General features: G+C 45.9%; 1 protein-coding gene across 2 annotated transcripts in view; it reads right to left on the bottom strand.

Annotated features, from left to right (window-relative positions):
* The window catches only part of LOC135244225 (V-type proton ATPase 116 kDa subunit a 1-like), a 44,820-nt gene that overhangs the window by 17,546 nt on the left and 14,355 nt on the right, over window positions 1-12,919 (bottom strand). For both annotated transcript variants that reach the window (XM_064316534.1, XM_064316535.1), the window contains exons 10-17: window positions 9,486-9,698; window positions 7,053-7,203; window positions 5,660-5,799; window positions 4,758-4,921; window positions 4,540-4,630; window positions 3,703-3,821; window positions 856-1,072; window positions 170-277 (exon numbers count right to left, since the gene is read on the bottom strand). In XM_064316534.1, coding sequence (XP_064172604.1) covers window positions 170-277; window positions 856-1,072; window positions 3,703-3,821; window positions 4,540-4,630; window positions 4,758-4,921; window positions 5,660-5,799; window positions 7,053-7,203; window positions 9,486-9,698 — 1,203 coding nt within the window. The remainder of the gene's footprint in view (window positions 1-169; window positions 278-855; window positions 1,073-3,702; window positions 3,822-4,539; window positions 4,631-4,757; window positions 4,922-5,659; window positions 5,800-7,052; window positions 7,204-9,485; window positions 9,699-12,919) is intronic.

Genomic DNA, 12,919 nt, shown 5'->3' with positions numbered 1-12,919 from the left:
ACTGCAGTAAATTAATAATAACAACAACAATAATAATATAATAATAATAATAATAATAATAATAATAATAATAAATAAAACAACAACAACAACAATAATAATAATAATAAAACAATACTAGTAATAATAATAAGAAGTAGGAATGTGTGTGGGGTGCCGTTGAATGTACCAGACGCTTCTTCCAGAGGTGCTGCCGTCGAAGCAGAAGTGGCTTCACTATGAGCATGCAGGGAACGCAGGCCAAAGCAATCACCACCAGCAAACACTGTATCGCCATCTAGAGGTAAAGAGAGCAATTACACATCCACACCATCCATTCCGCATGACCTCAGCTGTGATTAGTGCGCCCAATTCTTACAGAAGCCATAAACCTATCTGGTTTCATAATTAAATCTGGCCCACAAGCAAAGTCAATGAGCTGCACTCTGGATAAATAAGTGTGTTTGATGGGAATTTCTGAAAACAACGAAACGACGGCCAGGACAGATGGGTGCGGCCTTAGGCGGGCCTCACAGGCGCTCGTTATGGATGCGACGGAGGATAGCTCAGGTGCACCTGTATGAAAACGCTCTGCATCACAACATGTACCTTTAAGCTGTCCGTCTCCCCTTGTCTCATAATAACTCCAGACCAGATGTGCAACCCCATCAATAACGCACTTGGCAATTATTTGGCATTCTGATGTAGGGTGTTGTTGCATCCTTAAAGACACAGTGCAGCATTGCTTTTCACTTCATCTCGTAACTGCTTGGAACGCTTGCGGTTCTTTGGCTATCTGATATGAAAAACACATCTCTGCTCTGAACCAAACGTGGGCCAGAGGAACGGGAAGGGAAGCAGCCTCGGGGAGCCCACCTGCCCCTTGTAGAGCGGCTTATTGGTGGGATCACTGTAGTTGAAGAGGAACATGTTGATGAAGGCGATGAGCAGACTCGGGGCATCCTTGGAGGTGGCGGCGGAGTAGGCGCCCCACTTGTAGAAGACGAGTAGGACCAGGTACCCGAAAAGGCTCGACATGAAGACAATCTCAGGAATGAATCCCAGGAAGATGTTGAGAGGCTTCTTGAAGTATCTGCAGGGCAACAGAGCAGAGTCAGGCTCCTCTCAAAACCCAGGCAGCCAGTCAGATCTGGAAATATCTCCAGTCCTTCAGGCCTTACAGTCTGGGAGCAGCACTTACTGCACCAGAGATGAGCTCAGGCCTTACAGTCTGGGGACAGCACTTACTGTACCAGAGATGAGCTCAGGCCTTACAGCCTGGGGACAGCACTTACTGTACCAGAGATGAGCTCAGGCCTTACAGCCTGGGGACAGCACTTACTGTACCAGAGATGAGCTCAGGCCTTACAGCCTGGGGACAGCACTTACTGTACCAGAGATGAGCTCAGGCCTTACAGCCTGGGGACAGCACTTACTGTACCAGAGATGAGCTCAGGCCTTACAGTCTGGGGACAGCACTTACTGTACCAGAGATGAGCTCAGGCCTTACAGCCTGGGGAGGGACAGCACTTACTGTACCAGAGATGAACTCAGGCCTCACGTCATTGCCTCGTCATATAGTGTGTGCACAATTAAGACAGCAGGATGAGAATCATGGTCGGTACATGCAAGATGACCTGGGATGCAAGACATAAAACGTTGTGTGGTGTACATCTGGTCTTAGCTTATGCGCCAAGGAACCAAATATTGGTTCAGTATCAAAAAGCCGATCCATGGATCACAATGACAGACTGGCACCAGAGACGCCCAGCCTGGGCAGGTAAGACTAGGGTTTGGTCAACAGTAGAGCAGGGAGGGGGCAGATGGGTAAAACAGCCTGGGCAGGTAAGTTTGGTCAACAGTAGAGGAGTAAGGCTGCATTCACACCAGATCAGCTTGCAGCAGGGTTGTGCGGCAAAAACGGCAGTCTTCCCATTCATTTGTGGGACAAGCAGTGGGAACTTTCCGCTGTTGTCTCTCCACCATTGTAGCGGACTTTTGTCTAGAGGGAGAGCAACGCCTTCCCCGTACCGACTAACTTCTTCGTTGATTGCGTTGTCGCGGTCTTCTACTTGTACTATTACTCCGTGGCAAAATTCTCTGTCTATAGCCTACTTTGAAGCTGGAAAACTAAATGCAATTAAAATAAAATAATGTGCTAATATGAACTGCGGTTTGCCTGTTTTCAATTTCGGTACGAACCGTCAGCTGTTTTCGGCACGATTTTTCGGTGCACAGGATTTTTTCACACCCTTACTCAATACTGATGCAAACTGTCCCTGATTCAAATAGAACAATAACTTAACAAAACGGCATATGGGGAGACAAAGGCACGGGAACGGTGTTGCATGGGAACGCAGCTGGTTGGCTGGGTGAAACGCAGGCGGTTTTGCCATGGGGGAACGCAGGTGGTTTGCCTGGGGGAAACGCAGGCTGGTTTTGGCCACTGGGGGAAACGCAGGCTGGTTTTGGCCTCTGGGTGAAACGCAGGCCGGTTTTGGCCATGGGGGAAACGCAGGCCAGTTTTGGCCATGGGGGAAACGCAGGCCAGTTTTGGCCATGGGGGAAACGCAGGCCAGTTTTGGCCGCTGAGTGAAACGCAGGCAGGTTTTGGCCGCTGGGTGAAACGCAGGCAGGTTTTGGCCGCTGGGGGAAACGCAGGCAGGTTTTGGCCATGGGGGAAACGCAGGCCAGTTTTTCTGCATTCACACCAGATCAGCTTGCAGCAGGGTTGTGCGGCAAAAACGGCAGTCTTCCCATTCATTTGAATGGGGGTAGTGCGTTTAGGCTGCAGCAGTGGTTGACCGCATGGGGTGCCGAAAAAAAAACGCAGCAGCCTGCGGCAAGAAAGTTGAACCAAAATCAACTTTTGCCGGAACGCAACCCGACGTCACGCTGCAGTGGCCAATCACGTATGTTGTTTAAATTACTATGTAGCAGTCCGCCGTTTACCGAGCAAATGTCAGATGAATTACTGACGCGATTCATTTCCTAAGATTTGATTTTATTATCGTCATCGTGATTTGACAGTACCGGGTAATGGGACGAGTACCGAAACAATAATTGTGCTACTAGCTAAATATCAATTCCATTACATTTACATTACATTACAGGCATTTGGCAGACGCTATTATCCACAGCGACGTACAACAAAGTGTACGTCGGAATTAAGCTGTATAAAGATTCGCTATTTAGCAGTTCTTGCATGTTAGTTTATTGTACCTAGCACTATGGAGTTCATGGACCAAACAATGATACTCTCCCAGTTGTGTCCTCGCTTGGTTTATTTTGTGTACCCAGCTTCAATGTCTGCGTCTGGCTGGCAGTCTACGCTGCAAAATAACGATAGCAAGAAGCTTTCTTCGGTTTGCGTTTTTGTCCATTCTTTTTTTTTTTGAGTTAGCGGACAGGAAATGGAGGGGGGGGGGGGGGTTAAAGTTCACAACATGACGTCACACAAATGGGCCACGTAGTGACACGCCCACACCACCACACAACCCTGCGGCAAGGTGCCGCATTGCCTGATTTGGTGTGAATGCAGCCTAAGAGAGGGAGCAGATGGGTAAAACAGCCTGGGCAGGTAAGGCTAGGATTTGGTCAACAGTAGAGGAGTAAGAGAGGGGGCAGATGGGTAAAACAGCCTGGGCAGGTAAGACTAGGGTTTGGTCAACAGTAGAGCAGGGAGGGGCAGATGGGTAAAACAGCCTGGGCGGTGACACCTACAGGTGGTTGAACAAGCTGAGGGTGACCCCAAACAGCATGTGAACGACCCCCAGTATGACAGACATCTTCATCTTGAAGGAGTTCAGGAAGGTCAGCTTGTTATTGGCGAGGTTCCAAATCTGCAAAACAAACCAGCAAAAAAATCATTGTAATCCTCATGTTCATTTGGGTCAAATAGACTTAGTAGTTTAAACTTTTAGTATGAGAGGAATGACACTTTTGAGAGATGTAGTTCATAACCTGTCACTACACCAGAGTAAATCTGATCATAGTTTGAGTTTTTATTTGTTGATCATCATCTGTATTTGCTTTGTCCGTTGTTCTGTGGTTTCTTTGAATATAACGGGATAAAGATTAAAAATATTTGAGAATGTCCATTCAAAACGATAAATATCAATAATCTACTACATGAAAACTTCACTTCCTTTTAATTTAATTTTTCATAGATAAACATGATTTATGCACCCTTGACTTCATTATAGTGGACTATAGTGGTATAAATCTTCATCAAAAAATGAGTAACACTCATTATGAAATGTGACCTAGCAGAGGTCAATGGAAACCATTAGCCATATATTTTGCTCATATTGATAGGAATTGAGAGAAAGATAATATTGAGTATTTTTGCATAAATTTTATTTTTAGTATTACTTCTGAACTTCCCAAAGGAACTGTATTAGTAGTAACAAAAATGATACTGTTTTAGAAACCGTTGCCCTCGCCACCTGCCATTAGGTTTTCCATTTCTGCCAGACTGGAAGCCACTTTCTTGCACATTCGTGTAAATAACATTTGCATGTTTAAGGGGTTCTGCTGTAAACATCACTGAAAACTCACCGGGTCAATGCCCAAAGGATAAGGCCCACTGAAAACTCCTTTCACTGCTGGATCCAACTGTAGAAATCTGGTTGTGTTGAGAAGCCCTTCCCTGAAGATAGAACTTAGTTTATTCCCAGAGTCAGCTGCATGTTTACAGTCTGTGACCAGAGGGTAGAACTGAGCGATAACGAACAGCCACCCAAACAAACAAGCAGAATGTATAAACACGAACTTACGACCAGTTGCCCTCGCCGCTCCTAAACATGGGTCTGACGCTCCACCCGGAGCCGAACACATTAAGAGACTTGGAGAAGCAGTCATTGTAGATGATCCCCGTGTAGACGGAGAAGATGCCCATCAGCAGGATAATGTAACGTCCCGAAAACACCATGCTGAACATCTGAACCACAAACACAAAGCGTGCATTTAAAAGGCCCAGAAGACAAATCATTCAAATCTCTCTCAACATAAATGGGTTTAATAAGGACAACCAATTAGTTTCTCAAAGAATATCTCAAGGTTTCTTTTAAATGGGGAAGCCAGGAAGACGCTAATTATTCAAGCACTGGATGAGAGATCAGGGATTTATTAATTCCTTCGGTCCATTTGCTGCTAATGTCTACAGCTTGGACATGCTCCACAGCTCCAAGATGCCTGAAGGCCCAATCAAACTTACAGAAACATTCCAGAATGAGATCCGATATGATCTCTGGGACTGATCTTTTCATTCGTTTGATTATGTGATGTAAATACCCCATTTGCATCCAAACTGAGAAAAGGCTCAAAAAACACAATTTGGGAGGTGTACCTGATGTCTGTCTCAAAATCAAACATTTTGGCAAAAATAAAGAAAAGACCAACTGAAGTGATGTTACCATTAGGATTTACTTCCCTTATCATTTCAGTAATTGGAGCCATCTTTTAAACTGGAGAATATTGTTAGATAATGGCAATATAAACACAATTATATTTCTGAAGTCAAATCATTATATTTAAGACATATCTGAAGCATGGAGTCTAGTTTTAGTTTGATCTGAACAGCCTCGACTAAATTTTCTGAATCCATTCTCTTGAGCCACCATTCTCCTCAATGCCTTTCCCTTGCGCTTGTGCGAATGCGACTCGGGTTGTCCCATACCTCGTTGTCATTCTTCTGGGCGAGAAGCCGGCTCTCCCTCAGAACCAAGTAGAGGGCAGCACAAGTCATGAGCAACCCGTGGCCAAGGTCCCCGAACATGACCGCAAAAAGGAAGGGAAAGGTGATGATGGTGTAGGGGGCTGCAGAAGGAATCAAAGAGAGAGACAAATCACACACCTGGTTTGTTACACAGAGACTAACAGGGGAAACCTCACAGACTCAAACGGACCTGCTCCACAGAGACTAACAGGGGAAACCTCACGGAGAGTGAACCGGACCTATTACACAGAGACTAACAGGGGAAACCTCACAGAGACTCAAACGGACCTGTTACACAGAGACTAACAGGGGAAACCTCACAGAGACTCAACCGGACCTGTTACACAAAGATTACCAGGGGAACCCAGAGACAGAAAAAAGACATACCACACTGACGGTGAAGCCACACTGCAACGCTGCTGCGCGGTGATACTGCCTCCATTCATTTTGAATGAGAGGTGGCAGCCAGACCCCGCAAGGCATGTTGGGATTGCCGGTGGTGCAGCAAGAGGCGGCGAGGGCGCGGGGGAGATGGCCAAAGTTAAACTTTGACTTTAGTTCCACGTTGTATAGTTCCACAAGGGAGGACCTAACTCATAATTGCCGTATCGGGTTTCCAAACTTAATACGATCTCCTACAGAGACACCGATAAGAGGAACGCAGCGTGGAGAAAAGTCTCTGAAATTGTTGGTGGCCCTGCTATGTAGTTATAGCCGTTACTATTAGTTATCACTGTCCGGTCAGAATAAAAATCATTTTTGCAGTAACCTACCTCTGAAAAATGTTAATCAGCTCTACCAGCCAGCTAGCTAGCTAACCAGATATAACTTTGTTGGCATTAGCTGGCTAATTAGCCAGACAGTGTTTTTGTTGTTGGTTGTAACTCACTAGATAGACATTAGACAGCCTAGCTAGGCAGCTGACTAACATCTTTCAGATCTAGGTTACTGCAAAAATTATTTTTATTCAGACAGGACAATGAATATGAAACACGACATTAAACCCGGTCATCATTTAACGAACACAACTGTCTGTCAAAAATAGGCGACGCCCACAAACAGCCGATTGTGGGGATGCGGCCTGGCGCCAGGCGGCGGTTGCCGCATACAGTGTGGCTTCACCGTGAGAATGTTTGTATTTCCATCAACTAAGAGTGAGTTGATCAACTTGTGAAAGAGCGGCATCATATTCCTCCGGCAGAATTCCAGACAGTGGCAGAGTCTATGTTACCATGCAGTCTAGCAGATGGTGGCTCAATGACTAGTTGACTGTATTGGTGCTTCTAGGTCCATTTTAGAAGCATTATCTGGTGCACAATACACATGAATTTGGGTTTCTCCCTGAAGGCATTACCTGGGTTCATCTCCCGGTAGGTTCCGATCCCATACGCATCTACGATGTTCTGGAAGCCAGAGGTGAACTTGTTGGTCTTATTGTAGGTAGGTGGGGTTTGCTTGGTCTGCATCCTGTTGAGGATGGAGGGGACAGTGGAGCCGCTTCGCTCCTAAGAACCAGAAGAACACAGTCACACCATCCTCTCCTCCTCAGTGATCCTATCTACTCTCCTCCTCCTTCTATCTACAGTCCCCACAGCCCCCCCCCCCCCCCCACAGTCACACCAGTCTGCTGTGCTATACAGTATACTACAGAAACAAGGATGGTCATACAATGGTCTCCTTCACCAGTTTCTACTATAGGTAATATAGTACCAATTCCACGGTCACACTATGGTCTATTTGGCCACTATTCGCACAATGACAGTTAGAATGCTCAAGACCATTCCAGTCCTAAAAATAACCAGTTAAAATACGTTAAATGATTGTGCCAATAGAGTAGCTGCAAAATAAATTTTGAATGGGTCAAAGGTGCCATAAAATGTCTAGAGGAGCTGGAAAATGAGGAAAAATTGCACATGAAAAAAACCTTTGCATGACCGCCAAGATCATCTCAGTATTGGCACATGCTTATATCTAAATATTGGCTGATTACTAAGAACATGAAAATTCACACTCCACCAGTACTTCCTGTGAAATGAACATTCAGAGCTAATGGAAAAACACCTGCTTTAAACTGAGGAAAATCGTATGGCGCAACAGCACATACTTGGCCATACATGGCAGTAAAAATAGCACGGGGATACATAAAACAGAAAGTGGATTCCGTGCATGATGGCACTAAGCCCTGTGGCATGTGCTCCCAAGGGCCTGTCCCAGCTGAGCAGTCTACCTCACCCAGCACATGCTACAGGTTTCACCACTCCCCATACACCATTACCCTACTATTCACCACTCCCCATACACCATTACCCTACTATTCACCATCCTACTATACACCATTCCCCATACACCATTACCCTACCATTCACCACTCCCCATACACCATTACCCTACCATTCACCCCCCAACAATACACCACTCTCCATACACCATTCCCCTATCATTCACCACCCTACTATACACCACCTCTCATACACCATTACCCTACCATTCACTCCCCTACTATACACCACCATACTATACTCCATCTGCACCCTGCCCTTTACCCCTCTCTCCCTGAATCAGTGCACTACCAGACTGCTGATGAAAACACGCCAGGCAATGTACACGGTCAGAGACACGCGACCTGGAAAATTCCTCATGAGCCAGTTAACTGTTGCATGACAATTCTGGTGACCTTTTCTTGCCCTGACCCGAGACATTTGCATTGCAGTAGACCCCGCTGTGCACTGTGGAATCCAGCCCCCACATGGATTTAACCATGAGGGGGCTGGCTCTTGGAGGGGACTATAGGGTAGCACCAGACCCCCCTTTTAAGGGGAATAAATTCAGCATATCTGGCATGGCCGTAGGATTAGTCAACATTGTTAAAACATGTTTTAAAACAATACTGGCACTGCGCTCCAGAATACAGCCATGCTTTGGTTCAGACCTTGGTTGACTCAGTTGGTGTACGTCGGTAGAAAGTAGTTGAAACTGCACCACAAGGTCTGTGGATGTTTGTGAGTAACAGCAGCATTACATTTGGAAAGAGACTTGAGTTGCTGTTGAGTTTTTCGAATGCAAGTTTTTTGCACTTTGAGTGCCACAAACATTGGTCTCGTCTGCTGTATCAGGCTGTGCTCCAGCAGATATCCAAAGAACTCATCAAAGCTCAGCGAAACTAGCAGGATAGCAATCCAGAGATGTGGAGGGTTATTTTGTGCCCCTTTAAGATAAAGTAATCAGGCTAAGTACACAAGATTACAAGATGGTTAATAGAAAACATGTTTTCTGCCATGTATCGACCAAAAGATTTGCTGGCTGTCTCATTATCGTTACATATGTTGGTGTCGGTATTTGAGTACAGTGAGGTGTTTGGCTGTGATTGGTGGATATTTCAGCACAGTGTGGTGTTTGGCTGTGATTGGTACAGATATTTCAGCACAGTGAGCTGTTTGGCTGTGATTGGTGTGGATATTTCAGCAGTGAGGTGTTTGGCTGTGATTGGTGTGGATATTTCAGCAGTGAGGTGTTTGGCTGTGATTGGTGTGGATATTTGAGCTCAGTGAGGTGTTTGGTTGTGATTGGTGTGGATATTTGAGCACAGTGAGGTGTTTGGCTGTGATTGGTACAAATATTTGAGAACAGTGAGGTGTGAGGCTGTGATTGGTACAGATATTTCAGCACAGTGAGGTGTTTGGCTATGATTGGTACAGATATTTCAGCACAGTGAGGTGTTTGGCTATGATTGGTACAGATATTTCAGCACAGTGAGGTGTTTGGCTGTGATTGGTCATGGCTCACTCACCGTTCCCCTGCGAAGGGCAAACTGGATGGAATCCATGTCTGAAACGGGGCACCAGACCTCGGCAATCAGACACTTCTGCGTGACGTCAATGTTGCAGAGGTTGAGGGTGTGGTAGATGGCCTTCATCTTCCTCACCTTGATGAACCACACTCGCACATTCTTGGCTGCGGCCTGAAGAACTCTCTGCCGGTGGTCCTCCGTCTGGTTAAGCACCTGGGGACCCAAAGGGGGTGGGGTCACTACAGGGAGGAGGGACTCCAGAGAAACAGTGGCTAAGTATCCGCTGGCAGAGCTCCAGGTGTTTACCGGACCGTTACCAGGGCCCTGAGCGTGGGCCACTCAACTTCCCGTTTACACAAACCACCTTATGCAGAAGTTCCTAAAGGAATGAGTTTTAATAAATTCATGTTTTCAGTTAGACAGGAAAAAACCAAAACTGATCAGTAATGCCTAGGTGGCTAGTAACACATTCTGATAGAAGACAATGTAACAATGTAAAACAATTACAGTAAGTCTATTTTGTGGGCAACTTGGGAAGACGTTGGTAATAGCTGGAAGTGGGCATCTAGGTCCGCCGTTCTAAATTTCACCTCTGGTTCCTTTGGACTATTTTACTGTCTTTTGGTTTCTGCATTTTGGATTACTAAGGGACAAAAGCTGTGGTTTGGTATCTTCTCCCTTTCGTTTCTTGTGTGACTGTCCATGTCTGTAACCTTTGTTAATTGTTTTAAGGTAGTTGAACCTCATCTTTACGTTATACGTGTACACTTGTTGTAACTTAATAAATTTCTCAATTTTTCACTGGTTGTGAGTTGTGCATTTTGATAAAGGTTGATCCAAACAGTTCCCTCTGCCTATCAACGAATATGGCGATTTGACTGATAATTCATATCTCTGATAACAATTAGCAAATTAAATCAAATAAACATATTTTATGTGTTGGGTAAGTGAGGTGTTTTAACGGTTGATGCACTTGTGTTCGGTATTCAGAGCCGGACGTCAAACAAGGGTGTTAACAGTTAAAACTACTCGGTTCGGAAAATTAAACATATTTCAATGAATCCCCACCTTGCTGACAATACTGAAAGACAGTATTTGCAACCAGGATTTTAATTGAAAAAGTGTTGTCCTTCTCCTTGGAATGCACATGCATTAAACTAAGGATCCAGCACCAGCATTAGAAAATTAAAGACGAGCATGCTTGAACCTTCATATTGACTCGTTAGCCAATCAATGCCTTCAATTAAGCAATTAAGTTCTGATGTACACCAAAAACCAGCAAGCACTGCGGCCTTCCAGCACTGAAGTATGAGATCACGGCATTAATATATTCATCAGTATAAAGGTATTACTTCCCAATACTACAGCAGTTGTAAAATACTGCCTGTTTGATAAGATGGGTGTGATTTCGGGTGTACTGTGGTGGGGGCTACTGAAAGCAGTCTCAGTCTCTCTGGTGTGTGATGCAGACTCAGTCTCTGGTGTGTGAGGCTGACTCAGTCTCTCTGGTGTGTGGTGCAGACTCAGTCTCTCTGGTGTGTGGTGCAGACTCAGTCTCTCTGGTGTGTGATGCAGTCTCAGTCTCTCTGGTGTGTGATGCAGTCTCAGTCTCTCTGGTGTGTGATGCAGTCTCAGTCTCTCTGGTGTGTGATGCAGTCTCAGTCTCTCTGGTGAGTGATGCAGTCTCAGTCTCTCTGGTGAGTGATGCAGTCTCAGTCTCTCTGGTGTGTGATGCAGACTCAGTCTCTCTGGTGCATGATGCAGACTCAGTCTCTCTGGTGTGTGATGCAGTCTCAGTCTCTCTGGTGTGTGATGCAGTCTCAGTCTCTCTGGTGAGTGATGCAGTCTCAGTCTCTCTGGTGTGTGAGGCAGACTCAGTCTCTCTGGTGTGTGAGGCAGACTCAGTCTCTCTGGTGTGTGAGGCAGACTCAGTCTCTCTGGTGTGTGATGCAGTCTCAGTCTCTCTGGTGTGTGGTGCAGTCTCAGTCTCTCTGGTGTGTGGTGCAGTCTCAGTCTCTGGTGTGTGGTGCAGTCTCAGTCTCTCTGGTGTGTGATGCAGACTCAGTCTCTCTGGTGTGTGATGCAGACTCAGTCTCTCTGGTGCGTGATGCAGACTCAGTCTCTCTGGTGCGTGATGCAGACTCAGTCTCTGGTGTGTGATGCAGACTCAGTCTCTCTGGTGTGTGAGGCAGACTCAGTCTCTCTGGTGTGTGATGCAGTCTCAGTCTCTCTGGTGTGTGATGCAGACTCAGTCTCTCTGGTGTGTGATGCAGTCTCAGTCTCTCTGGTGTGTGGTGCAGTCTCAGTCTCTGGTGTGTGATGCAGACTCAGTCTCTCTGGTGTGTGGTGCAGTCTCAGTCTCTGGTGTGTGATGCAGACTCAGTCTCTCTGGTGTGTGAGGCAGACTCAGTCTCTCTGGTGTGTGATGCAGACTCAGTCTCTCTGGTGTGTGATGCAGTCTCAGTCTCTCTGGTGTGTGATGCAGTCTCAGTCTCTGGTGTGTGATGCAGTCTCAGACTGTCTGGTGTGTGATTGGAAAACAGTACAAAGCATTAGCTATAACCATCTCTACTGGATCTTACAAAGCATTATAACAATCTCTACTAGCTTCTACAAAGCATTATAACCACCTCTACCAGCTCTTACAAAGCATTATAACCACCTCTATTAGCTATTACAAAGCATTATAACAACCTCTACTAGCTCTTACGAAGCATTATAACAACCTCTACTAGCTCTTACAAAGCATTATAAGCACCTTCACCAGCTCTTACAAAGCATTACAACAACCTCTACTAGCTCTTACAAAGCATTATAAGCACCTTTAGCAGCTCTTACAAAGCATTATAACCACCTCTACCAGCTCTTACAAAGCATTATAACCACCTCTACTAGCTCTTCCATGCATTATAACAACCTCTACTAGCTCTTATAAAGCATTATATGCACCTTTACCAGCTCAAACAAATCATTAGTCACATATATTAGCTATTTTAAAGCATCAATTGTTCAGCACACAGGCCAGACCTTACATCTGCTCTGATCTCTCCAACTCATCCGCGCAGATCCACTGTCCAACTTACTGCTCTAGCCCAGCATCTGCGCAGCTCTACTGTCCAACTCACTGCTCTAGCCCAGCATCTGCGAAAATCGGTCCAACTCACTGCTCTAGCCCAGCAACTGCACAGATCTGTCAAACTCACTGCTCTAGTCCAGCATCTGCGCAGATCCACTGTCCAACTCACTGCTCTAGCCCAGCATCTGCGCAGCTCCACTGTCCAACTCACTGCTCTAGCCCAGCATCTGCACAGCTCTACTGTCCAACTCACTGCTCTAGCCCAGCATCTGCACAGCTCTACTGTCCAACACACTGCTCTAGCCCAGCATCTGCACTGCTCTACTGTCCAACTCACTGCTCTAGCCCAACAACAGCT

Source organism: Anguilla rostrata, chromosome 17, assembly GCF_018555375.3.
Source record: "Anguilla rostrata isolate EN2019 chromosome 17, ASM1855537v3, whole genome shotgun sequence".
NCBI classification, from domain to species: Eukaryota; Metazoa; Chordata; class Actinopteri; order Anguilliformes; family Anguillidae; genus Anguilla; species Anguilla rostrata.
Note: the sequence above shows the minus strand (reverse complement) of the source record. Positions and strands in the feature narration are given on the sequence as shown.